At 37.6% G+C, this 27,279-nt stretch overlaps 1 protein-coding gene across 4 annotated transcripts in view; it reads left to right on the top strand.

The window, feature by feature from the left end:
* ZFAND3 (zinc finger AN1-type containing 3) overlaps window positions 1-27,279 on the top strand; it is a 339,806-nt gene that overhangs the window by 101,047 nt on the left and 211,480 nt on the right. For all 4 annotated transcript variants that reach the window (XM_021099855.1, XM_021099854.1, XM_021099853.1 and 1 more), the window contains one exon: window positions 20,403-20,443. In XM_021099855.1, the coding sequence (XP_020955514.1) occupies window positions 20,403-20,443 (41 nt within the window). The remainder of the gene's footprint in view (window positions 1-20,402; window positions 20,444-27,279) is intronic.

Raw genomic sequence — 27,279 nt, forward strand, 5'->3', positions numbered from 1 at the left:
AAGAAAATATAAAGATTCTTAGGCATTAGTTAGGAGATTTTGATTAACTAGGTTTGGGGTGGGGACTGGTTATATAAATTGTAAAGAAATTATATTTCCTTGGGTGCTTAGAAATAGCTAGTCTCCCCGTACCACTTCAAAATGAGCAGTGACAGTTACCCTGGACCTTTTGGGTTCTCTGTAAACAATAACCAGCATAGTAATTCATGCTTGGTCGTATACGGTGGAAGGGAAAGCAGTGCTAGTTTATGTCATACCGAAGGTCATTTATGTTTAGTGTTGACTTTCTGTCAGTATATTTTGCTAGAAAGCTACTGTCAGGACAGTTTGGGGAAGGATATGGTTTTCTTTTTTTCCTGTGGCATATTCATAGATTTGCATTACTAAAAGGTGCCTTAGAAATCATTCAGTTTATTTTCATCCTTTTATATTTGAATTAATCTTAAAAATGTTAGGGTTTGACTGGTCAGAATGGCCATCGTTAGAAAGTCTACAAATAATAAATGATGGAGAGGGTGTGGAGAAAAGGGAACCTTCCTACCCTGTCGTGGGGATGTAAATTGGTGTAGTCAGTATGGAAGACATTATGGAGGTTCCTTAAAAAATTAAGAATAGAGTTAGCATATGATTCTTCTCCTAGGCATATATCCAGAGAAAACTCTAAATTGGAAAGATACATGTACTCCAATGTTCATAGCAGCACTGTTTACATTAGCCAAGATATAGAAGCAACCTAACTGTCCATTGACAGATGAACGGATAACGAAGATGTGGGGTGTGTGTGTATATACACATATACATAGTGTGCACGTGCACACACACTATAGAATATTACTCAGTCATAAAGAATGAAATACTGCCATTTGCAGCAACACTGACAAATTTAGAGATTATCTTACTAAATGAAGTCTGAAAGAAGACAAACACCACATGATATCACTTATATGTGGAATCTAAAATATGATACAAGTGACGCATTTACAAAATAGAAACAGATTCACAGACATAGAAGACAAATTTATAGTCACCAAAGGGGAAGGGAGGATTAGCAATTGGGGATTAAGAGTATGTATAGTATGTATAAATGTGTGTACAGAATCACTTTGCTGTACACCAGAAACTAACATGACATTGTAAATTAACTGTACTTCAAAAAAAAGGGTGGGGTTTTAATCCCAGATGTGTCTCATATTCATTACCTCATTTCTCTAACCCTTCTTATACATAAAATGGGATTAATAACTCTTACCTTACGGATATTTTTAAGATTAAAATACAAAATTACTAGTATGTTCTTGCATGTAGTAAGTGCTCAACAAATGTTAGAGTTTATGGCATAGCTATTATGTGATCTGTGGTATACTTAAAAGCCAAAATAAGTAGAAAATTGTGGCAGTTAAATTCAAGTCAAATATACTGTATACCCATAAGCAGAGTTTTAAAAAAAATTGTGAAATACACATAACAGAAACATCTTTTTTTTAACTATTTTAAAGGGTACCATTTAATGGCATTTAGTACATTCATGGTGTTGTGCAACCATCATTACTCTCTAGTTCCAGAACATTTTCTTACTCCAAAAGGAAACCTGTACACATTAAGCAGTCACTTCCTATTTCCCCCTGTTCTCAGCCCTTGGCAAGCACCAATCTGCTTTCTGTTTTTCTGGATTTGCCTGTTTTATATGATTACGTATTAGTGACATCATTCAGTTTGTGGCCATTTGTGTTTGGCTTCTTTCACTTTGTGTGTTTTTAAGGTTCATTTGTGTTCCAGCACGTATCTGTACTTCATTTCTTTTATGGCTGAATAATAATCCATTGAATAGTTTTTTACCATAATTTGTTTATTCATTCATCAGTTGATGGACATTTGAGTTCTGAACCTTTTGGTGATTGTGAATAGTGCTGCCATGGGCAGTACTATTCATGTGCAGGTTTTTGTTTGAACAAGTTTTTGTTTGCAGTTCTTTTTGATAAATGCCTATGAATAGAATTTCTGGTTCATATGCTAATTCTGTGTTTATCTTAATTGAGAAACTGTTTTCCATGGTGGCTGTACCACCTTACAGGCCCACTAGCAATGCATGAGAGTGAGGGTTCAAACTTCTCCATTTCCTGGCCAAAACTTTAAAAAATTATAGCCATCCTATTAGGTGTGAAGTATATCCCATTATGTTTTGTTGTTAGGCTTTGTTATTCTTGTTGTTAGACTTTGTTTCAGATGTACACCATAATGATTTGCGATTTGCGGTTTGTATCCATTGCAAAGTGATCACCACATAAAGTCTAGCTAACAACTGTTATCTTACATAGTTACAAAAAAATTTTTTTTTGATGATAACTTTTAAGATCTCACTTGGCAAGTTTCAAGTATGTAATTTAGTATTATTAACTATAGTTGCCATGCTATTCTTTACATCCTCATGACTACTTATTCTACAACTGGAAGTTTGTACCTTTTGCCCCTTTCACTCATTTCTCCAACCTCCAGTCACTCACCTCTGGAAACCATCAATCTGTTGTTCTTCGTGTCTTATGAGCTTGGTTTTTTTTGCTTTTGATTTTTTGGATTCCACATCTAAGTGAGATCATGGGATATTTATCTCTCTCTGACTGACTTATTTAGCATGCGCTCAAGGTCTATCATGTTGTTGAAGGTGGCACAATTTTGTTCTTTTTTAATGGCTGAATAATATATTCTGTTGTGCTGCACATGTATATATATATATGTAAAACTTCTTTTTTATGTCATTGCTGGACACTTAGGTTGTTTCCATATCGTGGCTATTGCAAATAATGCAGTGAACATGGGGGTGCATATATCTGATTGAGTTAGCATTTTTGTTTTCTTTAAATAAATACCCAGAAGTGAAATTTCAGGATCATATAGCAGATCATTTTTTAAAAAATTTTATGAATCACTGTACTCTTCTTAATGACTATACAAGGGTTCCAGTTACTTCAGATCCTTGCCAGCATTGTTATTGTCTCTGTGATAATAGGCATTTTAACAGCGGTAAGGTAGTATCTCATTGTGTTTTTTGGTTTTGGTTTTTGTTTTTGTTTTTGTTTTGCTTTTTAGGGCCACTCCCGTGGCATATGGAGGTTCCCAGGCTAGGGGTCAGACCATCGGAGCTGTAGCTTCTGGCCTACATCACTCACAGCCACAGCAACGCCAGATCTGAGCTGGGTCTGTGAGTGACGTAGATCCATAACCCACTGAGTGAGGCCAGGGATCCCAACCCGCAACCTCATGGTTCCTAGTTGGATTCGTTTCCGCTGCGCCACAACAGGAACTCCTCATTGCGGTTTTGATTTACATTTCCCTGATGATTAGCGATGTGGAACATTTTTTTCATCTACCTCTTGGCCATCTGTATGTCTCATTGGATAAATGTCTATTCAGATCTTTTGCCTTTTTTTTTTTTTTTTTTTTTTTTCTTTTTATGGCCACAACTGCAACATATGAAGTTCCCGGACTAGGGGTAGAATCAGAACTGTAGCTCCCAGCCTACACCACAGCCACAGCAACACCAGATCTGAACTGCATTTGTGGCCTATACCATAGCTCGAGCTCGAGGTAACACTGGATCCCTAACCCACTGAGCAAGGCCAGGGATTAAACCTACATCCTCATGGATACCAGTTGGTTCTTAACCTGCTGAGCCACAATGGGGACTCCGTATGTTGGGTTTTTAACCTGCTGAGCTGCAACAGGAATTCCCGTTTTTGTTTTTTTAAATTTTATTTTTATGCCACACCTGTGGCATATGGGAGGTTCCTGGGCCAGGGATTGAATCCAGCCTGGCAACACTGGATCTTTTAACCCACGGCACCAAGCTGGGGATGATACCCGCATCTCTGCAGTGACCTGAGCCACTGCAGTTGGGTTCCTAACCTGCTGTGCCATGGTAGGAGCTCCCTTACCTGTTTTAAAATAAGGTGTTTTTTTTGTGATATTAAGATATGTGCTATTTATATATTTTGGATATTAACCACTTACTGGTCATATCATTTGCACATATTTTTTTCCCACTTAGTAGGTTGGCTTTTCATTTTGTTGATGGTTTCCTTTGCTGTGCAGAAACTTTTTAGTTTGATGTAGTCCCCTTTGTTTATTTTTGCTTTTGTTGCTTTTGGGGTCAGATTCCAAGAAATCATCATCAAGACCTGTGTCAAGGAGCTTTACCACCTGTTCTCTCCCCCCCCCCCGCCCCCTGGCAGCGATTTTATGGTTTTGGTTTTATGTATAAGCCTTCAATCCATTTTGAGTTGGTTTTTGGGTATAATGTAGGATAAGGGTGCAGTTTCGTTCTTTTGTGTGTGGCTGATCCCAGGACCATTTAATGAAGAGACTGTCCTTTCCCCATTGTATATTCTTGACTTCTTTGTATAAGTTAATTGACCATATATATGTGGGTTTGTTTCTTGGCTCTGTATTCTGTTCATTGATCTCTGTATCTCTTTTTATGCCAGTACCATAGTGCTTTGATCTCTATAGCTTCGTAGTGTAGTTTGAAACCAGGGAGCTGGATGCCTTCAGCTTTATTCTTCTTTCTCAAGGTTGCTTTGGATATTCAGAGTCTGTGATTCCACACAAATTTTAATAATTGTTCCTTTTCTCTGAAGAATGCTATTGGTGTTTTGACCAGAATTACATTGATTCTGTAGACTAGCAGTATGCATGTTTTAACAGTTATTCTTTCAATCTATGAACACAGAATATCTTTCCATTTATTTATGTCTTTTTTAGTTTCTCTCATCAGTATCTTATAGTTTTCAGTGTTACAGGTCTTTTACCTCCTGATTAAATTTATTCCTAGGTATTTTATTCTTTTTGATGAAATAATAAATGGAATTGTTATCTTTTTTTTTTTTTTTTGTCTTTTGTCTTTTTTTTGTTGTCGTTGTTGTTGCTATTTCTTGGGCCGCTCCTGCGGCATATGGAGGTTCCCAGGCTAGGGGTTGAATCAGAGCTGTAGCCACCGGCCTACGCCAGAGCCACAGCAACGCGGGATCCGAGCCGCGTCTGCAACCTACACCACAGCTCACGGCAACGCCGGATCGTTAACCCAGTGAGTAAGGGCAGGGACCGAACCCGCAACCTCATGGTTCCTAGTCGGATTCGTTAACCACTGCGCCACGACGGGAACTCCTGGAATTGTTATCTTAGAATTGTTATCTTAATTTCCCTTTCTGATAGTTTCTTCTTAGTGCATAGAAATGCAGCAGATTTTTGTATACTTTTATCTTTTTACTGTGTGTATGATATTAGTTGTGGACTTGTCATATGTGGCTTTTATTATATTGAAGTATATTCTCTTTATATCCACTTTGCCCACTTTGTTGAGAATTTTTATTGTAAATGGATGTTGAATTGTGTCGTGCTTTTTCTGCATCTGCTATGGTGATCATATGATTTTTATCCTTTGTTTCATTAATGTGGTACGTCGCATTGATTGGCTGATGTTGAACCATCCTTGCATCCTAGAATAAATCCTAGTTGATCACGGTATATGATCCTTTTTTTTTTTTTTTTTTTGTCTTTTGTCTTTTTGTCTTTTGTTCTTGTTGTTGTTGTTGTTGCTATTTCTTGGGCTGCTCCCGCGGCATATGGAGGTTCCCAGGCTAGGGGTTGAATCGGAGCTGTAGCCACCGGCCTACGCCAGAGCCACAGCAACGCAGGATCCGGGCCGCGTCTGCAACCTACACCACAGCTCACGGCAACGCCAGATCCTTAACCACTGAGCAAGGGCAGGGACTGAACCCGCAACCTCATGGTTCCTAGTCGGATTCGTTAACCACTGCGCCACAACGGAACTCCTGATCCTTTTAATATATTGCTGGATTTGGTTTGCTTATATTTTGTTGAGGATATTTGCATTTATGTTCATCAAGGAATTGGCCTGTAATTTTATTTTATTGTGGCATCCTTGTCTGGTTTTGGTATTAGGAGAATGCTGGCTTTGTAGAATGAATTTGGAAGTGCTTCCTCTCCTTTTTTTGAGATGAGTTTGAGAAGGACTGGTATTAATTCTTATTTGAATGTTTGGTAGAATTCACCAGTAAAGTCATCTAGTCCTAGACTTTTGTTTGTTGTGAGGTTTTTGATTACTGATTCAGTTTCATTATTAGTCATTGGTTTGTTCAGATTTTCTCTTTCTTCGTGATTTAATCTTGGTAGGTTTGTTTCTAGGAATTTATCCATTCTAGGATGTCAAATTTATTGGCATTATGGTTTTGGTTTTTGTTTTGCTGGAAACTAAAGACATTAGACACCTTCCCGATGTGATTGTTGACCATTTGTGTATCTTTGGAGAAATGTCTGTCTGGGTTCTTTGCCCATTTTTTGATTTGATCATTTGTCTTTTTTGTTGAAGGCAGAGTCTTTGGATTATAAAATTTATGTATTATAATTTAGGTGGGGACCTTATTTGGAAATATAGCAATAAGGGGTTATAGTTCTTTTTAAGTAGCATTTTTATTGAATGTTTTATTTCATCTGTTTTTAAAATAGAAATGTAATTTCCTTTACTTACATAGCTTAGCCTAATCTCTTACTCCCTGCCTCCAACCTATACTAACAGATAACCAGATTTATTCCTTTCCAAATTGTCATTGTTTTACTTTGATTGTTTTTCTAGGTTATGGAATGTTTCTTTTCCAACTTCTTTCTTACAGTCTTATTGAGGTATAATTTACTTACTATAAAATTCATTCACTGTAATTGTACAGTTTCCTGATTTTTAATAAAGATACAGTGTTCTACCACCATTACCACAGTAGTTTTAGAACATTTTCATTACACTGAAAAGTTTCTTTATGACTCTTGGGGGTAAATTTTTCTGCTCACATCCAGGCAACAACTGATCTGTTTTCTATTTCTATTGATTTGTCTTTTCTTGATATTTCACATAAATGGCATCTTAATATGTAGAAAGCTAGCTTTTTTCATTGAGATTAATATTTTTAAGGTTCATCCAGGTTGTAGCATGTATTTGTAGCATGCTCCTTCTTGTTACTGATTAGTAGTCCATTCTATGGGTAATATCCCATTTTATTTATCCATTTGTCATTTAATGGGCATCCGACTTGTTTCTAGTTTCTGGCTTTTATATAATGAATGTTCTTGTGTAAGTCTTCATGTAGACATCCTCCTTCAGCTTTTTATTTTGAAAAATTTCAACCCCATAGAAAGGTTGAGATAAGTAGTACACTGAAGGTACATGTACTTTTCACTGGAATCACTGATTATTAACCTTTGCTACCCATGCTTTACCTCTTTCTCTAAATATACCTTTTCAGAACCATTTGCACGTTTCATGGCCGTTTGCTTCTAAAATGTTTCAGCATGACTCTTAAAAGAATGAGGACACATTTTCTTATATATAACTATAGTATCATCAAACTCAAAAAAAAGTAGCAAGAATTTCATATCAGCTATTTATATTCATATTAAAATTTCTCCAGTTGTTCTAAAAATATCTTCTAGAGCTTTTTTTACCCCTTTTTTTTCTAACCCAGGATCCAAAAGTGATTTTTTTTTTGGTTCTTTTTTAGGGCTGCACCCACGGCATATGGAGGTTCCCAGGGTGGGGGTTGAGTTGGACTTAGAGCTGCCTGCCTACACCACAGCCACAGCAACGCCAGATCTGAGCTGCGTCTTCACCTATAGCACAACAGCTCATGGCAACGCCAGATCCTTAACCCACTGAGTGAGGCCAGGGATCGAACCTGCAACTTCATGGTTCCTAGTCAGATTTGTTTCTGCTGTGCCATGACGGGAACTCCCCAAAAGTGATTTTATAGATTATATTTGGTTACTTAACCTTAGTCTCTCTTTTTTCTTTCTTTTTTTTTTTTTTTTGCTTTTTAAGGCTGCACCCACAGCATATGGAGGTTCCCAAGCTAGGGGTCAAAATTGGAGCTACAGCTGCCGACCTACGCCACAGCCACAGCACTGCTGGATCCTTAACCCACTAAAAAGGCCAGGGATTGAACCTGCAACCTCATGTTTACTAGTTGGATTTGTTTCCACTGCGCCACAACAGGAACTCCTCTTAGTCTCTTTTAATATAGAATAGTTCTTCTGTTTTTCATGTCAGTGAGGTTTAGAAGAATGTAGGCCAGCTGTTCCACCTTTTAGATTTGTCTCATTGCTTTCTCATGATTTGTTTTAAGTTAAATGTTTTTGGCAAGGTTATCTAGTAGGTGAGGTTGTGTACTTTTTTATACAGTAGTGATTAAGTAAAAATGAGGTAAAGATTGGAATTAAAGACACCTTAGATATTTCAGTTTAAAGCATAAGTTTACAATGTATTGGGATGAACATAATGTCAGGTTGTCTCCTTACTTGAACAAATTTGTAAATATGGTCACTTAGTTAAGTACTGACTGTCAGATTCTAAAGATAAGACCTTTTGTATTTACTGATTTTTAGGGTGAAACTTTGAGACTCTATGATATCTTGTTCTTCAGTAACCTTTTTTACCTAATGGTTTCAGCATCTATACTTGAAATAAATACTCCATCAGTGGGAGGGTATTGCATGCATAGAATGCTTTAAAAAATTAACTTCTTTGGCTAAATAGTTCAGAAGGTATTTTGTTTGCATTGTCTTCTCTAGATTTCTATGCTCAGATAAATATATTTCAGATGTCTACCTGGCTTATTAATTGTTTATACTTATAGTTTCAAAGAAGAATTTATTGTACGTATATTTTTAGTATGTAAGGTATGGAGATGAACTTTATGTTTTAGAGTTAGCTTTTGGTATTTGATAGAAACTTAGTACTCTGTAAGACAGTAGAGAAATTAATGAAATCTAGTAAGATAGAGCACTTTCTCTAAAGTAAATAAACTTATATGTCACCAATTCACCCTCCCCAAACCAGATGTAATTATTTATGAGTATTAAGATTTCAGCAAGAGTTTCTTTTTCTCTGTAATTTTTATTTTATTTTATTTGTCTTTTGTCTTTTTAGGGCTGCACCCGTGGCATATGGAGATTCCCAGGCTAGGGGTCTAATCAGAGCTGTAGCTGCCATCCTATACCACAGCTCACAGCAACGCTGGATCCTTAACCCCTTGAATGAGGCCAGGGATCGAACCTGCAACCTCATGGTTACTAGTCGGATTCATTTCCACTGTGCCACGATGGGAAGTCCTGCAATTTTTTTTTAAGATTTTGGTAGAATTGCTTTATTTTGTCCTCTATGTGTTCCTAAAACTGCTTGTATTAAGGTACTGATTAATCATAGGTAGAATCTCAGAATGATACATATAAGCCTGTTAATATTTTTCTTTCTTTTTCTGGGAAAAGAGAATATGATATGTTGGTAATATCGGTAATTAATGTTATTTATTCTGTCATTCTGGTTTGTGACTGACTTGCCCCACACCATGGGAAATGTATACCAGAAATCTCTTATTCTAATGAGATTGATAGGTAAATGAAAAGAAAAATGTGTTTAAAGTATGGAATCCTGAAAAATAACAGTTTAATTTTAAATACGTGTGTGTGTGTTTTATTTTTTGGTGGTAGGCTTGAGACTTTTTCTTTGCATATCAGTGAACTGATTTGAGAGCCATACACTTTTTTCTTGTGTAAATCACACAATCTGTCGTTTGTGATAGCTTAGCTTATGGCCTCTGGAAATGACCTTCTTGGTGGGAACCCTTACTCGGCCTCATACTAGAATTTGAATTTAGGCAAATTACTTAAACTTCTCTGTGCCTCATTTTTCCTATGTGAAGAATGCAGAGGATAAAAGCAATGAGCTAGCAATTGTGAAACATAGACTGTGTAATAAAATGGTGAACTCATTTAGCCTTGCTAGCACATGGCACATGAATGCCTAGATAAATGTTTGTTAATTAACATCCAGTTTTGATCTCATTAATGGGATGAGATTCTAAAGATATTTGTAAAGCAATCTGAGGACACTCCTCAGATTTCTGTGATTTGTTCCTCAGTCTTGAAGTTGTCTTGCTTATGCTTAATCTGGCAGCATTCAGCATTCTTTTTTTTTTTTTTAATAGCACTGTGTCTTTTAATCGCTTCAAAGTATTCAACATAAATATCGTAAAAATAATGTTTTCTTGTACTTACTGGTTTAGATAGTAACCAAACCATGTGATCACAGCCACAAGCAAAATAGGCAAAAATATAAGGCATAGACAAAAAAATAAACTGGTTCTTTATAAACATTCAGCTCAGATGATTGAGCTATATTGGAAAATAGCTCTGCTGACTGAAAGAGTATTTGGCCTATTAGTCTGTTTTGGGAGAGTCTTAGGAGCATAGGTTAATAGAACCAGTTTAGTGGAGTCTTGACAAGAAAACCGCTATATTCTTTGGAGAAGATACTGCTCCTAGCGACTCACCCTCTTAGGGCATGCTGCAGGTTATATGTTGTGGGTTTGTTTCCTGCTAGATTACAGCTTTCCATCTTGGTTTTCTTACGATGGTTTAGGTAGCATATATTTGTGAGAGGTGGCAAATTGTATGGCCGAGAAGATAGACTCACCCATGATTACCAAGTTCTTCTTAGAACAATTCAGCCATACCTTAGCATAGGTCTTGGGAGGGGAGTCATGTACTCTAAGTTGAATTCTTTCAGATGGATCCTGAGCTTCTAATATTTCCAGCACAGTCTTAGATGTGACACGCAGAATATATTCATTACGTTTGTGAAGGGCATTAAGGTGGATGGAATAGGTGGTTCAGTAGACAACTGAATTGAAATTCAGAATATCTGATATTTTAGACAAGTTAGTGAATATACACGATATGGCGTTTAATAGTTTCAAAGCAAGATAATTTTCTTAAAGAAGGTAGATAAACAGCTGTGGAAATTCAGTATGGTGGTGGGATTGAATTTGTATCAGTGGTAATACAAACAATCCTAAGGTGGTAAGAAAACCAGTTAATAAGTAAGAGCCAGTGATGCCTTTGCATTTAAAACCACTGATAACAAGTCATATAATTGGAATGACACTTAAATCACAGGACCATACCTTCACATTAAATGAAGATCTCAGGAAAATGTTCCAGAGTGAGAAAACTGAAAAATTAGGAAATCATCCCTATCAGAAGGTTTTAGTGGATATTAAGCATAAAAATAATGGAGAGTTTAGTAGTTCTCTTAATAGATTATATGATTATATTATTGCATGATCATAGAGTCACAGTATGTCAGAAGTCACTGATATAAAGAACCCATTTTATTTTAATGGTTGGGAAAATCCTAAACCTCAGGTCACACATTCAGGCCAGGCTCTTTCCCTTCCAGGTCACGGCTCTTAGCACTTAACCCCTGTGGCACCTGTGTTTTCAGTCTTATGACAAGATTATATTAAGGCGTTTACAGTAGTAGGAAGGCTATAAAGTAAGATGTTAGATATTAATGATGTTGACATTTGGGAGGCAATGGAATATGACACAAAATGAAGCAGTGGAATCTCTTGTGGTTATAGAACAGGGATACTTTAGATTGAGTTTTATGGAGGCAGAGACAGAAAAGATGTACTATTGAGTTTCTTTCTAGCTCTTGTCTTTTTCTGCTGGGGGTTATAACTGCTCAGGTTGATTACATGGAGAATTTTCTTTTGCAGACTTTAGGTAATTTTGTATTTTGTGGTGAATGACTAAAACAGAAAATGAAAATTTTAAACTTTAAATTTTACTTCCTTTTCAGTGAGCATTGGACTGGGAATAAGAGAGTTTCTTTTTCGCTATTGCCTTTCATCCATTTCTCATCTAGGTTCAAGGAAGTTGTATCCCAATCCTTTCACCCAGCCTCCACAAGAATATCCTGGTAGACTGATGGAATATATGAAATGTTTGGAATTTGAACAAATGGATATTGCTTTGAAGTTCTAAAGACATTTTTTGATGCCAGTGACATAATTGCACATTTAAATTTTTCTTATGATTGTATGTTGCTGGATATTACTTTCACATTTTTCTTGTGACTGTGTGTTGCTGGCTATTACTTTCTCCTCCTTGTTTAGTAGATAAGCTGTAGGTACTTGCCTCTTAGCTGATTGACATGAACTGAAATGTTGCCTCTTGTAGATGTCTTTTCACTTGGATGTTTTCCAGCTGCTAGAAGCACCTTGTGCTTTTCTTTCTTAGCCTTATAGCCTACCCATGCTAACCTCTTCAACTTTGTAACTTGGACCCTTGTAACTCCCTCACTCCCAGGTTTATTTCTCATTTTCTGATAAAGATATAATAATAATGTGTTAGGTTTAGTTTTCATCTTTTATTAAAATTATCCTGTATTTGATCAGATTTTCCATAAAATCAATACTGAATGCCTCTTTTGCAAGCTTAAATTATCGTAAGAGCAGATAAATGTACACTTCACCAGTGTGAAGCAGAAATATTTGCCACTTGGGTAGCTGTCCTATGTAATATATAAGACATATATAATATGTACATATATAATTCTAAAATAGTTTTTATGTAATGATGGTTGAAAAAATGATGGAAAATGCAAGCCTCAGTATTATTCCTTAGAAGAAGTGGTTCTTTAGTATAGTTATTAACTCATTACAGAAGTTCCATAACCATTTAATTATTTTGACCACCATTTAGGTGAAAACACTCTGACCCCCATAAATGTAGTGTCTCCTAACCCTATTTGCAGCAGCGGCATGGCTAGCCAGGAGAAGAATAAGAACAGGGAATACCTCATTGTTAGCGCTCTTAAATTTTCTGTTCTCAGTTTAATTCTCAGATAGTTATTCCTGTACCACATGGTTGGGAATTCTTCTGTGTGTTGTTTTCATAGCAACACAAAGAATTCCGTTTGTGATGAACCAGTAGTACTTAATGTAGTAGAGAATTTTAAGAATTATTTTTTGTACCAGTAGTGCTTTATTGAACTATATATGTAGTAAAATGCACATCTTGGGTGTATAATCTTATGTGTATAATATATATGAATTTCAGCACATGTATCCACTTATGTAATCACCACCCAGATTAAGATATAGAACATTTGTATCACTCCGGAAAGTACATTCCTTTGATGTACAAGTCTAAAAAACTTTAATAACATGGATAGGAATAACTCAGGTGAGAAGTTTATTTTTTATAAATTTTTTAATAGATTATAGTTGATTTACAATGTTGTACCAATTTCTGCTATACAGCAAAAAGATCCAGTCATCCAGATACATACATTCCTTTTCTTACATAATCTTCCATCATGGTCTATCCCAAGAGGTAGTATATAGTTCCCTGTTCTTTACAGTAGGACTTCATTCCTTATCTATTCTAAATGTAATAGTTTCCATTGACTACCCCCAAACTCCCAGTTGACCCCACTCCCTCTCTCCCTCTTGGCAGCTACAGGTCTGTTCTTGTGTCTTGTGAGTCTGTTTCTGTTTATTTAGGTAGTGGGACTTAGGATCTCCCCTCCCCCCATTTTCTCTCTTACAAAAGTGAATTCTGCTGAGCATTAGTTTTACTCTAATATAGCATTTGAATTTTCCAAAATATTATATGTATTTTCAAACAAAGAGACCCACATACAAAGCATTCCGCCAACTTTTCAATAAGAAAAAGATATGTTTTGGTTAACATGAATATAGAAACTCTTAGGGTTATAGATTAACTAAAAATTTAAATAGTTAATTAAAGTATTAATTACATATCTATTTTAAAAAATCTTTAACTTTTTCATTTTGAGATAATTTAGATTTACATGCAGTTGTAAAAAAAAATAGATTTCGTATATTCTCTTTTCAGTTTACCCTAGTAATAACTGTACATGCATATTTAGGATGGTAGGTTATACTATCAAATTATATGCATTTGAACACACTCCTAATGTACATTTAAAATACTGTTCCACACTCATTTTATGAGACATTTATTTGAATGCTCCACATCTTCATAGCTATGAATGTCTTTAATATTTATTTATTAAAACCATATTTAAGGTCACTGACCATACTTTTTCAGTTATTCATTTCCTTACAAGTTGAGACAGAGCACTTTAAACACCTGTAAATGTTGCTTTCTGAGAATGTCATCTGAAGTCACAAAATTCATTCATATACCATTAGAGTTGCCATCATTTTGATGTTATTTATGATCTTCCTAACTTTCTAAAACTTCTATTGCATTACTTTCTACATGATCTTCAAAGGCTTTTTTCAGTGGCAGCTACTACCACTTCTGTAATCATGAGATCATACTCCAGAAATAGTATTTAATCTGTGTTGAAAACTATATTTTACTCCCTTTCAAAACTTGTTTGGTTTAGTAACTTTGGCAAAGCATCCAGCACTGGTGTTGTCTGATGTTTTTCCAGACTTCAGTGTTTATGCCCAGAGATGAGAACTTCACTCTCTCGCCCCTTTCACAGACTCTGACTGGATGGATGTCTTTGGGAGTTTGATTCCATTAACAGTCTTCCTCTTCGGAATCCCAAATGACATTCCTTTGGGCATGACTGCAGGCCTGGAGTTTTCACCTCTAGGTTTTGGGGTCTCTCTTTTTCTTTCTCTCTTGTTGATATGTAGTATAAAATCACTGGTCTCTATCTCAAAAGTAAGGACTGAATTATAAACCAGTTCTTGCTTCTTGAAGGGTAATTTTAGGGAAGAAAACCTTTCTTTATGTTTGGGCATACATGGCAAGACAGCTGCAGTTACTATATACAATGCATGCTAGAATCGATAGTGTCATTAAGTTTGTCTACGTGGAAAAAGTATTAGGCATTTTTATTCAATTCATTGTTTTTTGTTTTTTTTTTTTCCTCCTGCTTTTCTATAAGGGCTTTGCTTTTTTTTGGGGAGGGGTGTCATTTTTGGCTGCTCTATGGCATATGGAGTTTCTGGGCCAGAGATTGGTGCCACTGTTGTGACTTTAAGCTGCAGCTGCGGCAGTGCTGGATCCTTAACCCACTGTGCTGGCCGGGGAACAAACCCACATCCCAAGATGCCACCTATCCCATTGTGCCGAGGCAGGAACTCCACATATTTTAAGTTTTACTCTTTTTACTACTTTATTGGTCGTCATGCCTAATCTTGTTTTACTTGTTAGATAGTGCTAGTCTGAACTTTCAGTAATGTGTACAGGGCCACAGATGAAAATATGAACTTGTTTTACATCTGTGTATCTTTTTAGCGCAGGGACTTAGAACACATAAAACCAGAGACATATGCTGTGTCCTAACTGTCCTTGAATTTGGGTATAAAATGTTAAGAGTCTGTTCATTACAGTTCTCTACCTGAAATCTAAATTATTACATTGAAATTAGCTTTTAGGAGTTCCCATCGTGGCGCAGTGGTTAACGAATCTGACTAGGAACTGTGAGGTTGTGGGTTCGATCCCTGCACTTGCCCAGTGGGTTAAGGATCCGGCTTTGCCGTGAGCTGTTGTGTAGGTCGCAGACATGGCTCGGATCTGGTGTTGCTGTGGCTGTGGCGTAGGCCGGCGGCTACAGCTTCGATCCGATCTCTTGCCTAGGAACCTCCATATGCCACGGGAGCGGCCCTGGAAAAGGCAAAAAAAAGAAAGAAATTAGCTTTTAAAGTAGCATAATTCTTATTGCTACATTCTAGAAACTAATCTGCCTTATTAACGATTTTATCTTTTCCTTTACAATATTCTCTTAAAAAGAAAACTTTGGAGACATTGTCTGAATGATTTAGAGTGATGTGTAACAGTTCAGACAGACTGGATGCACTGTTGAAAGCCTCCTTTGTCATTGCTAGCTAGGATTTCACCTTTTTGAACTGGCCCTCTTGTTTGCCTGGAGTGAGCAAGAGTGATGATTTAGTAGAGTTGTTTGCTGTTTCCTAGCTGTTGTAGGAAGTTAGACTTTCCGGTTTTAAGTGTATGAGGTGGCACACATATTGTTACTAGTCTTTAATCATCTAATCTTACTTCTAAGGTGACAGGAATGATTTTTAGAGTGGAGGAGGCATTGTGGTTTGTTTTTCCTTCTCATTCTTTGCACATACATACATAGCCCTGCCCATCTCTCCTCATCTTCCTCTCCTTCTTCTGGGCAATTAAAAAAGATTGCATTAGGAAATGTGACAAGTTGATTTTTACAGATTGAGTCTCTTCATTAAGAATTCCCTTGGTAGTCAAGATTTTTAAACATTTTGTAATCCACGCCTAACCTAGAGAAACTAAGGGACATTAGGCTGGAATAGGTTGGCATATTTATGTATTGGTACCGTTATTTTTTTCCTTTTGACTCTTTTTTATCTTTCTTGTGCCTCATTTTCTTCCTCACTGACATGGTGACGTAATTGGTTTGTTTCCCTATTTGTATTACTATATTTTGGGGAGGGACCTGATATGTGTGTGTTTTCCTGGGTGGCAAGAGGTAGTAGTGTTTAATGAATGATAAAATATGAAAACTGTTTCTAGCATTCTCAGAAATTAAGAATGTTCTATCAGTTTCTTGAGACAATTAATAGTACTTAATGTTGGTGAGAGTGTATTTAAAAAAGTACTTTCAGATGCTTTTAATGAGAGTGTAAATTGGCAGAACTTACCTGGGAAATAATTTGGCAGTACTTAGCAAAATCATACCTTTTTATTTTAGTAGTTCTCCTTCTTGGAGTCAGTTTTTTTTTTGTTTTGTTTTGTTTTGTTTTTTTGGGTTTTTTTAGGGCCACACCTGCAGCATATGAAAGTTTCTAGGCTAGGGGTTGAATTGGAGCTGCAGCTGCCGGCCTACCCCACAGCCACAGCAACGTGGTATCCACCTTAGCTCATGGCAACAATAGATCCTAAACCTGCTGAGCAAGGCCAGGGATCAAACCTGCATCCTTAAGGATACTGGTTGAGTTCGTTATCACTGAGCCACAATGGGGACTCTCTCAGAGTCAGTTTTAAAGAAGGATATTCAGCTAGAGATTTATGACCAAAGATTTATGTCCAAAAAATGCTCATTATAGCAGTATTTATGATAGAAAAAAATCTGCAGCAAAGATTAAACATTGAACAGTAAGAAAGTAACTATATAAATTGTAGTATTAGTATGTAATGGACTACATTCCGCCAATATCTTCCTACATCTTCACATTGCCTTCCCCTCGCCTTTCCAAACTCCCTTTGACTCTCACAAAAATACTTGTAATGCCATTTAGAACTCACCTCGTTAATACAGAGTAAGCTCGAAATCTTTAGCGTAATTCATCTGCAAAGCCCTAACCCTGTATTAACGAGCTCACCTCGTCATTACAGAGTAAGCTCGAAATCTTGAGCGTAATTCATCTGCAAAACCCTAACCCTAACCCTAACCCTTTTTTCTAAGTAAGATAAATTCCAGGGATCCCAGCTTCCAGGGATTAGGATTTGATATCTTTGGGTAGCCATTATTCAACCTACTAAACGTTGGTTTTAGAGACATGGTAGCCATTGGAGATTTCTCCCTTCCTTTCTCCCTCCCTCCCTTTCTTTTCTTGGGCCGCAGGTGCAGCATGTGGAAGTTCCCAGGCTAGGGGTCGAACAGAGCTGGAGCTGCCTGCCTACACCACAGCAACACTGGATCATAACCCAGTGAGCAAGGCCAGGAATCGAACCTGCATCCTCGTGGATACTAGTTGGATTCATTTCTGCTGAGCCACAACAGGAACTCCTGGAGATTTCTTTTTCTATTCTTTTTTTTAAAAATGATTTTTATTTTTTCCATTATAGTTGGTTTACAGTGTTCTGTCAATTTTCTACTATACAGCAGAGTGATCCAGTCACACATACATATATACATTCTTTTTTCTCACTACTATCCTCCATCACAAGTGACTGGATAGTAGTTCCCAGTGCTATACAGCAGGATCTCATTGCTTATTCCTGGAGATTTCAATAAGAGTAGTTTCTTTGGAGCAGTTGAGAATGATATCTACCTTACATGCTTGCTACCACATAGAGAACTCTAGTTAGTCTATTCCAGGACTGTGTAGTTTGTTCACACTGTGCTTTATTGGGCAGTCAGGAGTGTTATGCCTGTGGTTAGCTTGAAGTTTTACATGTTGAACTTGAGAAAGGAGCAACGTTCCCAGAAGCCTCTGCCATTTTTTTCAAGTTCAGTGTTGTTGACTTTGTGATCCAAGTTGCCATTACTAGTAGCTATTATTTTATAGCCAAAGTTTGTCCCCCCCCCCAGATTTCAGACATCTCTGTTTTGATTAATAATATCAGTAGCTGTATTATTTCTTTCTTAATCTGATTGATAACTAAGTTTCTACTCAGAAAGTAGAATGGATGTCATTTAGGTACTACATAGGTACAGTGGGTATTTTAAAAACATCAGCTGTCTGAAGAGAAATAAGACCATGCAGGAAAAACAATGCTATTTTGCCGTTTTTCTTACCAGCCTTATGAAACACAGATGTTAAAACTGGTACACTTGGTGCTGAGCTGCCCTCAGTTCTTCTTTACAGGCTTTCCATTATCGGGATAGCAGGAGAGCATAAACAGGTTACCTCTGGCTCTTTGTGGCAGAGCGAGAATGAGAGAGAGCAACCATTTCAGGAAGAGACCTTATTCCCTTGGCAGGGGGTGGGGTTCTAGCAGCCAAGGAATTCCTTCATCCCCAGTACTTCCTTGAGTTGGAACTGAAATGGCTGGCAGCCTTGGGTTACTTCCCCGTGTGTGTGTGTGTGTGTGTGTGTGTGTGTGTGTGTGTGTGTGTGTATTTGTAGAGGAGGGCCAGGCTTGTGTTTCCTCCAGCTTTATTTTCTCCTGGAGCTGACTAGAACCCCGTAGATTAAATTGTTAGCTGTAGGACTGTTCTCCCTAACCACCAGTGTGGTCCCCTCAGCTTCTGTATTGAGGCAGAGACCCTAGTTTGACATGGTGAAAGAGCACAGATTTTGGAATTAGACCAGGTTCATCTGCTTAATATTTCCATAACCTTAGCAAGTAAAGTACCCTCTTGTGTAGCCTCTGTTTTCCTCTTTGGTAAAGTAAGGTCAGAGGCATCTGCTATTACACTTGCCACATAGTAGGTGTCTGAAAAATGTTAGGTGCCACTGTTAATACATCTCTTTGTTAATTCATTCTATTGATACTTAAATTTCCTTACTCCCTTTGATGTCTTTATATTAAGCAGAGTCCTAAGGAAAGATCTGCCTATGAAGATAGCATCTGTAGTGACCCCTTCCTACCTCCCACCTCCTCTCACTCCCCCCTCCTCATTTTATCATCCTGTAACAATTACTGTAACAATTACTGACAGTACAGTGAAGAATAGTCATAATCATCAGGGAATACTTTCTGAGGGAGTCTTCAATTAATTGTAAAATTTGCTACAGAGGGAAGAAGATAGTTGCCTAATTCATGTGTAGGAAGGGCTCTAGGCAAAGGCTCAGATAATGGGAGGGGAGTTGTTGAGGAATGAGGCTGTAGATAGGTCTGCTTACTGAAGAAAGAGTATTCTAGGAGGTTTTTGCAGTTAGGATGGCCTTTGGAGTTAGCTCAGACCCTAGGTCAGACACTTCCTCTGCAGTTCGTTCCCCAGTTATGTGACCATGGGCAAGCTGCTCACCTGTTAAATGGGGATGAAACTGTATGTCCTTGATTTCTAAGACCCTTCAATTTAATAATACCTTGGAGGAGGTGGTGGAAACATTTCCTCCTTATATTATTCATCACTGGTAGCCAATTGTATGATGCTTATTGGCTATAGAAATATTAAAGTGTTTTTTTAAAAGTGCATTTTAGAAACAAAGAAATATGGTAATACCCAATCTCAGAGATGTTGGGAAGATTAATAAGATAATGTAAAGTGCCCATCCAAGTCAGTACTCAGTGAATTGTAGCTGTTATTAACAGATGAAAGGACATGAGAAATAATTTGAATGGGAACATATGAAGAAAGGATTTTAAACGACATGGCCATAATGTGGCCAGAATCTGAAATTGAACTAGAGTGAGGTGAAAGAAGACCAAAAGTTAGGTATTGTTGTAGAGGTAATTGAGTGTGTAAATGAGGAGCAAATTTTACCCCCTTTCAGAGAGACTTTTCTCTCCTTTTAAGTCATGATTTTGTGGTGTATGTTCCAGTGTAAACACAGGGATGAGGTAATCATGTGGAATAAATTGACTCCTCTGTTATCTTCCAGGCATAGTATAGTATTTCTAAACTTGGTCCTGCATAAGTTGCAAGTCACAAAAAATAAAGCATTGCTAACTCACAGATAACAAACATACAAGTAAACAAGCATTGCTATTTTTTCGTTGTTTTTGTTTTGTTGTGGGGGAGGATTGGCTGAATACAGACATAACATTAATTTATTAGTTCAGTTGCCTGGCCAGGACATTTTTCACCTATATTTCAGACATCTTTGTTTTGATTAGAGTGACAACTGAATTTTTAGCTCTTCTTTCTTTTCTTTCTTTTTCTTTTTTTGCCCCAGGTCCAGCAAGACTATGAACCTCTGTTCCAAATGCTTTGCTGGTAAGTGCAGAAAAGGATTTTTAATTTATTTTTAATTTTCTTCTTTTGGTTGTTTTTAAGATTGTCTATTACCTTCCTTTGGGTTTATGCATGGGGTTTTATTTTCTTTGCTTGTGTGTGAAAGCAGTTTCTCCTCACCAAGGTACTTCATATATTTGCTCTTGAAATGAGTGAAATGAAATCTCACGTGTGCTTGTACCAAACAAACTTTCCTCAGTTTACAGTTGTTGGTGTATAGTGGAATTGGCATATAGTGGAATTCATGTTGTAGTAGGATAATATATGTGCATCTCTGATCATGATTTAACTGATTAATGGTGAATGTTGCTTTTACCCATGAGAATACAAGAGAAAGAATATTTTCATGTTGGAGTCAGGAAGAAAATAATATGAATTAGCCCTTATTAATCCAATCCCTCATTGAAATCACCTCTGGTAAGTCACTTAATCTCTTTGGGCATTAGATTCATCATTTGTAACACAAAGGGTTTAGGCTTGATGTTGCCAAGGGCCCTTTCCACCCCCTCAATGCTGATTGGTTAATGCTTTGAATTATGGCTCCTTCAGGAAATGGAAACTTTCAGGGTTGTGTTTTGTTTTGTTTTGTTTTTAAAGACCTTCACATCTAATCTTACATAAAATAAGTCTTTACTAATTGTGATGTGTTTATTACTTTTTATTACTTCAATCTTTTGGACACAAGGACAGATTTTAATCCGTAATATTCTTGTTTCCGAACTCAAAGCAAGTTCATGTGCCCCAATGCACAGTGAGGCCAAACAAACTAAAGTGTCAGAGTTTGGAGCCAAGAAAGGTTTTATTGAAGGGTCAACCAAGGAGGAAGGGCGGCTTGTGCTCCAAAACCCCCCAAACTCCTTGATGGTTTTCAGGAAGTTTTTGTAGGCAAAATTTAAGGTATGACTTTCTTCCTTATTGGTGGTTGGGTGGTGAGGTAACAGGAATCTTTTGCTCAGCCCAAAGTTGCCTTTTTCCACCTGGGTAGGGAGCGCCCACGCCCCCCACCGCAGAAGGACTCAAAGATATTGTTATGTATATTCCTTGAGGAGGACCCAGGATCCTGTTTTAATCGCTGCACTAAAGTTTCTTGATTGTTCACAGTTGGTTTCTGCATCACCTTACTTCCTTGATGAGCAGCGGTTTGCATCTGCTGATTGATTTTCAGGAAGGTCTAGGAGGCTGAAGCCTTTTTCCTGCAAATAAGAAACGAGGACCAGGAAAGGCTTTTGTGCCCAAGGAGGCCTCCATAAGGGTCCTACTCTGTCTCAAGCTGCAGTGCCGGAGAGGGGACTTGTGCAGAGGGGCTTGGGCATTTGAAAGGGAGAATGCGGGAGTAGGGGAGGGGCTGCTAGCTTGGCTCAGGTAATCAGAGGAGTAGAAAGATTACAAAGGTTTGGTTACTGTAAATGATGATTAGGCCTTCTCTGTTTGTTAGTTGACAGTTGTTGAAGTTAGGATTTTATCCTCCTACTGAAACTAAGAGATTGAGGCTCTGCCCTTCCTGATGACTGCCTTTTAAAGGAATGGCTTTCTTGTCCTTGAGAAAGACACTCCTGAGTGACTGAGTTGTAGGAGATAACATACACATCTCAAAGGGATAAAAGAAGGATTCAGAGTTTTAAATTGTAAATGCTCTCAGTTTGGGTGGCCAGGGGCCTGTAGTCAGGTGTTGACTAGAACGAACCTTAAATTCTTTTGGAAGCTTTGAGCTTTCTAAAACTGGCACTTTAAGAAGGGCTAGGGTCATTGAGCTGTTAAAAACTATTAGTGGTTGTTTAAATCTCTTAATGTAGGGGGACATGCATGTACAAAATCATTTGTCTTTAGAGTCTGTAGTTTTTATAGGACAGGGTCGAGGCGTAGTTGAAAGGAGGGCTTAGAGGAGCCTGGCTAGAATTTGGTCAAAGAGAGAATCTATGACAGTTTTGTCTTCTAGTCATTGTGGTATTTGGACAAGGAACTAATTGTAGTGTAAGTTTTAGACCTTTACATTTATGCCTAAACTAGAGGATAGGTGGGATGCAGTTAGGAGGGACGGAGTGGCAGTTTGTATCTGTTAAAATTCGGAATTTGTGAAATACTTTGGGTTTTTTAAAGGAAAAAATAACTCTAAGTTTAGTTTTTAACTCAGCTTTTAAGAGTATCTTTGCCATGTTAAGTGAATATATTCTGTTTTTCCTAATTACTCTGCATGTATGCAATTATAGATCTGAAGAAATGCTTCCTCACTGATAATAGTTTATAGTAAAGATGAAGTAGCATCGAGAGAAAATGTGTATTAGATTTTAGGTCTGTCTCCATATGGAGCTAGTTCCCTCTTAAAATTCACTAAAGTGTGGTTCTGGGAGAAGCTAGGCATCTTTAGGTCAGGTGGTTCACATTGTTACGGCAGATGCGCTGCAGCGTATCAGCTCTGGCGATAGCCCCGTGGCTGTAGTGTACCAGCTCTGGCAGCTCTGTGGCTGTAGTGGATCAGCTCTTTTACCCGGCGAGAAACCAAGCGAGCACTAGGAGAGTTGGAGAACTCAGGTTTATTACGCCGGCAGGCTCAGAGAAGATCGATCTTAAGAGTCTGAGCCCGGAAGAAGGGTTTCACAAGGCTTTTATGGGCTACGTCTTCCGGGTCCATGCTTGGCTAGTTGGACCGGAGTGACGTCAGGCAAGGTAGTAGATGTGGAAACAAATTTACAGAAGCAGATGTGTGGGGGAGGGGTGGTTGGGACAGTTGGCTAGACTTTGCTTAGTTATCATGGCTGGGGTCTCTCCTTTCTACATTTTTATTGGGACATTTTCTCCTACAACATCAGTACTCAAAGAACTGTCTCATGTCCCTAAGTAAACATAAAGTTTAAAAAACTGTTGATGAAGACAGTTCAACCATGATCTTTGTGTTTCTTTGGACTTGTAGTTTTATTTTCTATAGTTACCATTATTTATTGTATCTCTGGTGGTCTGTGTCAATTTACTCTTTACACAGCTTTGCCATTTTTTCTTTTAAAAATGCTAAGAGGCTATTTCAAAGTATGTAAAGAAACACTCCCTCATTTCCTCTTTACCTTTACCCCCACACTCCTGATTTCCCCAACATTCGTTGAAAGCAGTAGCTAGTAAACATCCTGCTTGATGAAGCAGCATTTGGTGTTTTTTGAAATTTAAAAGCAAAAAGATCATTGAACTCTAAAGATAGATTTGTGGATTTTATTTCTGTATGAAGGTGAAACTGTACAACTCATATTGGGACTTGAACCCACTGATTTTGAATTAAAAATCACACACCTGGTCTCAGAACTTACTTAAGTTCAGGTTCTTTATGCCTCAGCACAGAAGGAATTTAGAGGGGCAAAGTGATGGGTAAGAAGTAGATTTATTGAGAGAATTAGAGTGTAGGTGGTCTCAGAAGGCAAGAGTCAGTTGGAAAGTGCATAGTCCATAAATAGAATGTACTTCTGCCTCAAAAGGCAGGAATGTGTCCTGAGATATGGGGTGGTTAGTTTTTATGGTCTGGGTAATATCATAGGCAAAGTAGGAGTAGGAGGATTATTCCAACTATTTGGGGGAAGAACTGGGGGATTTCTAGGAATTGGGCCACCACCCATTTGTTGGCATTTTATGATCAGCTAGGGAACTGTCATGGCACCTGTGGGCTTGTCACTTGGCTGCTAATGTATTACAGTGAGTTGTATAATGAGGCTCAAGGTCCATTGGAAGTTGAATCTTCTGCCATCTTGGATCTAGTTGGTTCTAACCAGTTTTTATTGTATCCTCAATGGCTATGTCATGCTTTTAAAGGCTGTGCCCCGCCCCCTTCTCTCCTGTTTCAGAGATGCAGTATAGAAATGTATTATTGGAGCAGAGGCAGGAGATATGCAAGACAGCATGAAGATTACTTTGGCCAAAGCCACAGTGAGCTTAAATAGTCTTTTAAAGTGTATCAAATGTATAGTGTACTTAAAAAGGTGGAAAAGTTACTTGAAAATAGCTATTGTATACCATTAGGTTAGTTAAAGAGATTTTGTAGGATTCCTTTTTAAGATTATGTGGTGGCAAAATGAGTTTGTTATAACTTGTTTACGTAAAATTGAGTGAAATGAGTAAAGACATGTTTAAAGTCCTGTTGAGATAATAAGGTGCTGGCTTAGAAACCTTGGGTGCTAGTTTAAAGTTAACTTTGATAATTGTTTCTCTGATAAAATAGTCTACTTAATGGTGAGTACACACCCTCAAGTACTTCTGTCACTTCAGATATTTTCTCTTTGTGAAAGTTTGCTGGGCTGTTTAAAGTCAGAGGAAGCGACTAAGAAGGGAAAGGAGATGAGTATATGGAAAGTGAGAGTTACTTAAAAACCATTGAAATCTTAGCTGCTGGTAAATTATATGCCAAATAATAGTGTTTCTCTGAATTTTTAGAAATGTCTGTGGTAGCCGTTTGCTGTAAAGCAGAAGAGTGTCTGACTTGGCTGGATTTGTTATTCCTACAGGCTTGCAGCTCAATCAGAATCCTTCTCTTTAAGGGAGGGTAGTGTTCTTGACAGCTCTCATCTTGTACCCTAGTTTGGCCTGGCTGAAATCATTTAAGACCATTAGAAGTGTGTGTCGTTTCCCCGACCCCCATGTGTAATATTTTAGCCTTAAACTTCCTTTGACTTGAAGATCTTATCATCCAAGATTTTCTATGCCAGGATCACTAGGACACTTAACAGGAAGTATTCTAGGGAAGCATCAATAAGTGTTGACTCTGGTACTGTGATTTGAAGTACAATGGATTTAAAATGTTCTACTAGATTCTCTTTATCTGAGGTTATTATTTAGTCTTAAAAAAAAAAAAAGGCAATGGAGTTCCCATTGTGAAATGAATCCGACTAGTAACCATGAGGTTGTGGGTTTGATCTCTGGCCTTGCTCAGTGGGTTAAGGATCTGGTGTTGCCGTGAGCTGTGGTGTAGGTTGCAGATGTGGCTCAGATTCCTGTGCTGCAGTGGTTGCAGGCTGGCAGGTGTAGCTCCGATTAGATCCTGGGAACCTCCATATGCCGTGGGTGCGGCCCTAAAAAAAAAAAAAAAAGAAGGGAAAAAAAAGGGCAAAAGTTAATTTTACAGGAGTTCCTGCTGTGGTGCAGTGGGTTAATGACCCAGCTTGTTGCTGCAGCGTTGCCAGTTCCATCCCCCGCCCAGCACAGTGGGTTAAGGATCCAGCATTGCTCCAGTTGTGGTGTAGGTCACAGATGTGGCTCGGATTTGATTGCTGGCCTGGGAACTTCCATATGCTATAGATGTGGCCAAAAAAGGAAAAAACAGTTAATTTTACCATACTACATCCCCCCCCCCCCTGTTCTTTTGCTATTCTTCTCCCTTCCCCATCAGTTCCCCTTTCAACATGTTCTGTATTTTCCTTCCTCAAATCAAATCTGTACATTAGTTTGGAAATTTTGGTGTCTCTTTTTTAGACTAAGACTGTTCTGTGAGCAGAAGCCAGAAACAGCTGTAATTTTGGGTAAAGTTTATTCAGTCTTTGAGTTGATATATTATCCTTCTCAGTCAAGAGTGTTAATTTTAAAAATATTATTACTGAAGTAAGGACTTGCTTATAAGATTTGCAGCTTATTTAAAGCTATGGAAGAAATGTCTAAACCATTGAAAAGGATGGCATTTTATCACCATTGAATGTAAGTAATTGATCTTTCCACAGGTCTTGCCAATTTTTAAAGCTATCTGAGGATCTTTTTTTGGTTTAGTTTTGACTTTGCTATTCCCATTATAATATTCTATCTGTCATACAATTTTTTCATTAAACATTATATATATATTTTTTGTATAACTTTACTAAAAGAATCAGTAAATAGCTATAATAGAAAGCAACAAATTTCATGACATGATACTTGTGTGATGGTGATAAAAACACTTATTGGTTGAAACACTATTTTTAATGCAGTTTTTCAAACTATGTGTGTTATGATTGACTAGCAGATAGAGAAATCAATTCAGTGGATCATAATTAGTATTTAAAAATGAGTACAGGGAGTTCCCATTGTGACTTAGCAGTAACGAAACCTGACTGGTATCCATGAGATCGAGGGTTCAGTCCTGGCCTGGATCAGTGGGCTAAGGTTCTGACAGTGCCAGGATCTGTGGTGTAAGTCACAGATGTGGCTCAGATCCTGCGTTGCTGTGGCTGTGGTGTAGACCTGCACCTGCAGCTCCAATTAGACCCCTAGCCTGGGAACTTCCATGTGCTGCGGGTGCGGCCTTAATAATAATAATAATGATAATAAAAAAGTTGAAACAAATTGAGTACAATAGAAAATAATGAGTGTATCACAAATATTAAGGGTAAGTATTGTTTGTGAAACCTTTGAGTTATGTATATAAATGAAAATGATATGTTAATGGGTTGTGAAGTACATGCTACTATGTGATATGGTTTAAAAATTTTAAAACCATCAAATTGCAGAAATTCTTTGGAAAGTCGTTAAGTTACTTGAGATGTCATTTTCTTTGCATAACAGGGCATATTTCCTTTCTGTCTTTAGGCATGGTGTTAACCAGCTTATTTCTTAGGTTCTTTGTTCATTCTGAGCTCTTGACTAATTTAGATTATGTGATTTTTGTTGTGTGTGTGAAAGCACAAACTAAACCCAGATACCTACTCCTGTCGGTGTTAAAGATATATGAAAAGTTAAGCATAGCATCTGAAGGATTCTCCTGCCTCTTTGGAAAGTAGAAATGCCCCTGGTATTATTTTCTGTTTGAGTACAAACCCAATTTATGTATTTTGAGTTAAAGTTACCAACTGCTCTGATATTTAGGGACATTTAGTACTAAA

The sequence above is a fragment of the Sus scrofa genome, chromosome 7, assembly GCF_000003025.6.
Source record: "Sus scrofa isolate TJ Tabasco breed Duroc chromosome 7, Sscrofa11.1, whole genome shotgun sequence".
NCBI lineage: Eukaryota > Metazoa > Chordata > Mammalia > Artiodactyla > Suidae > Sus > Sus scrofa.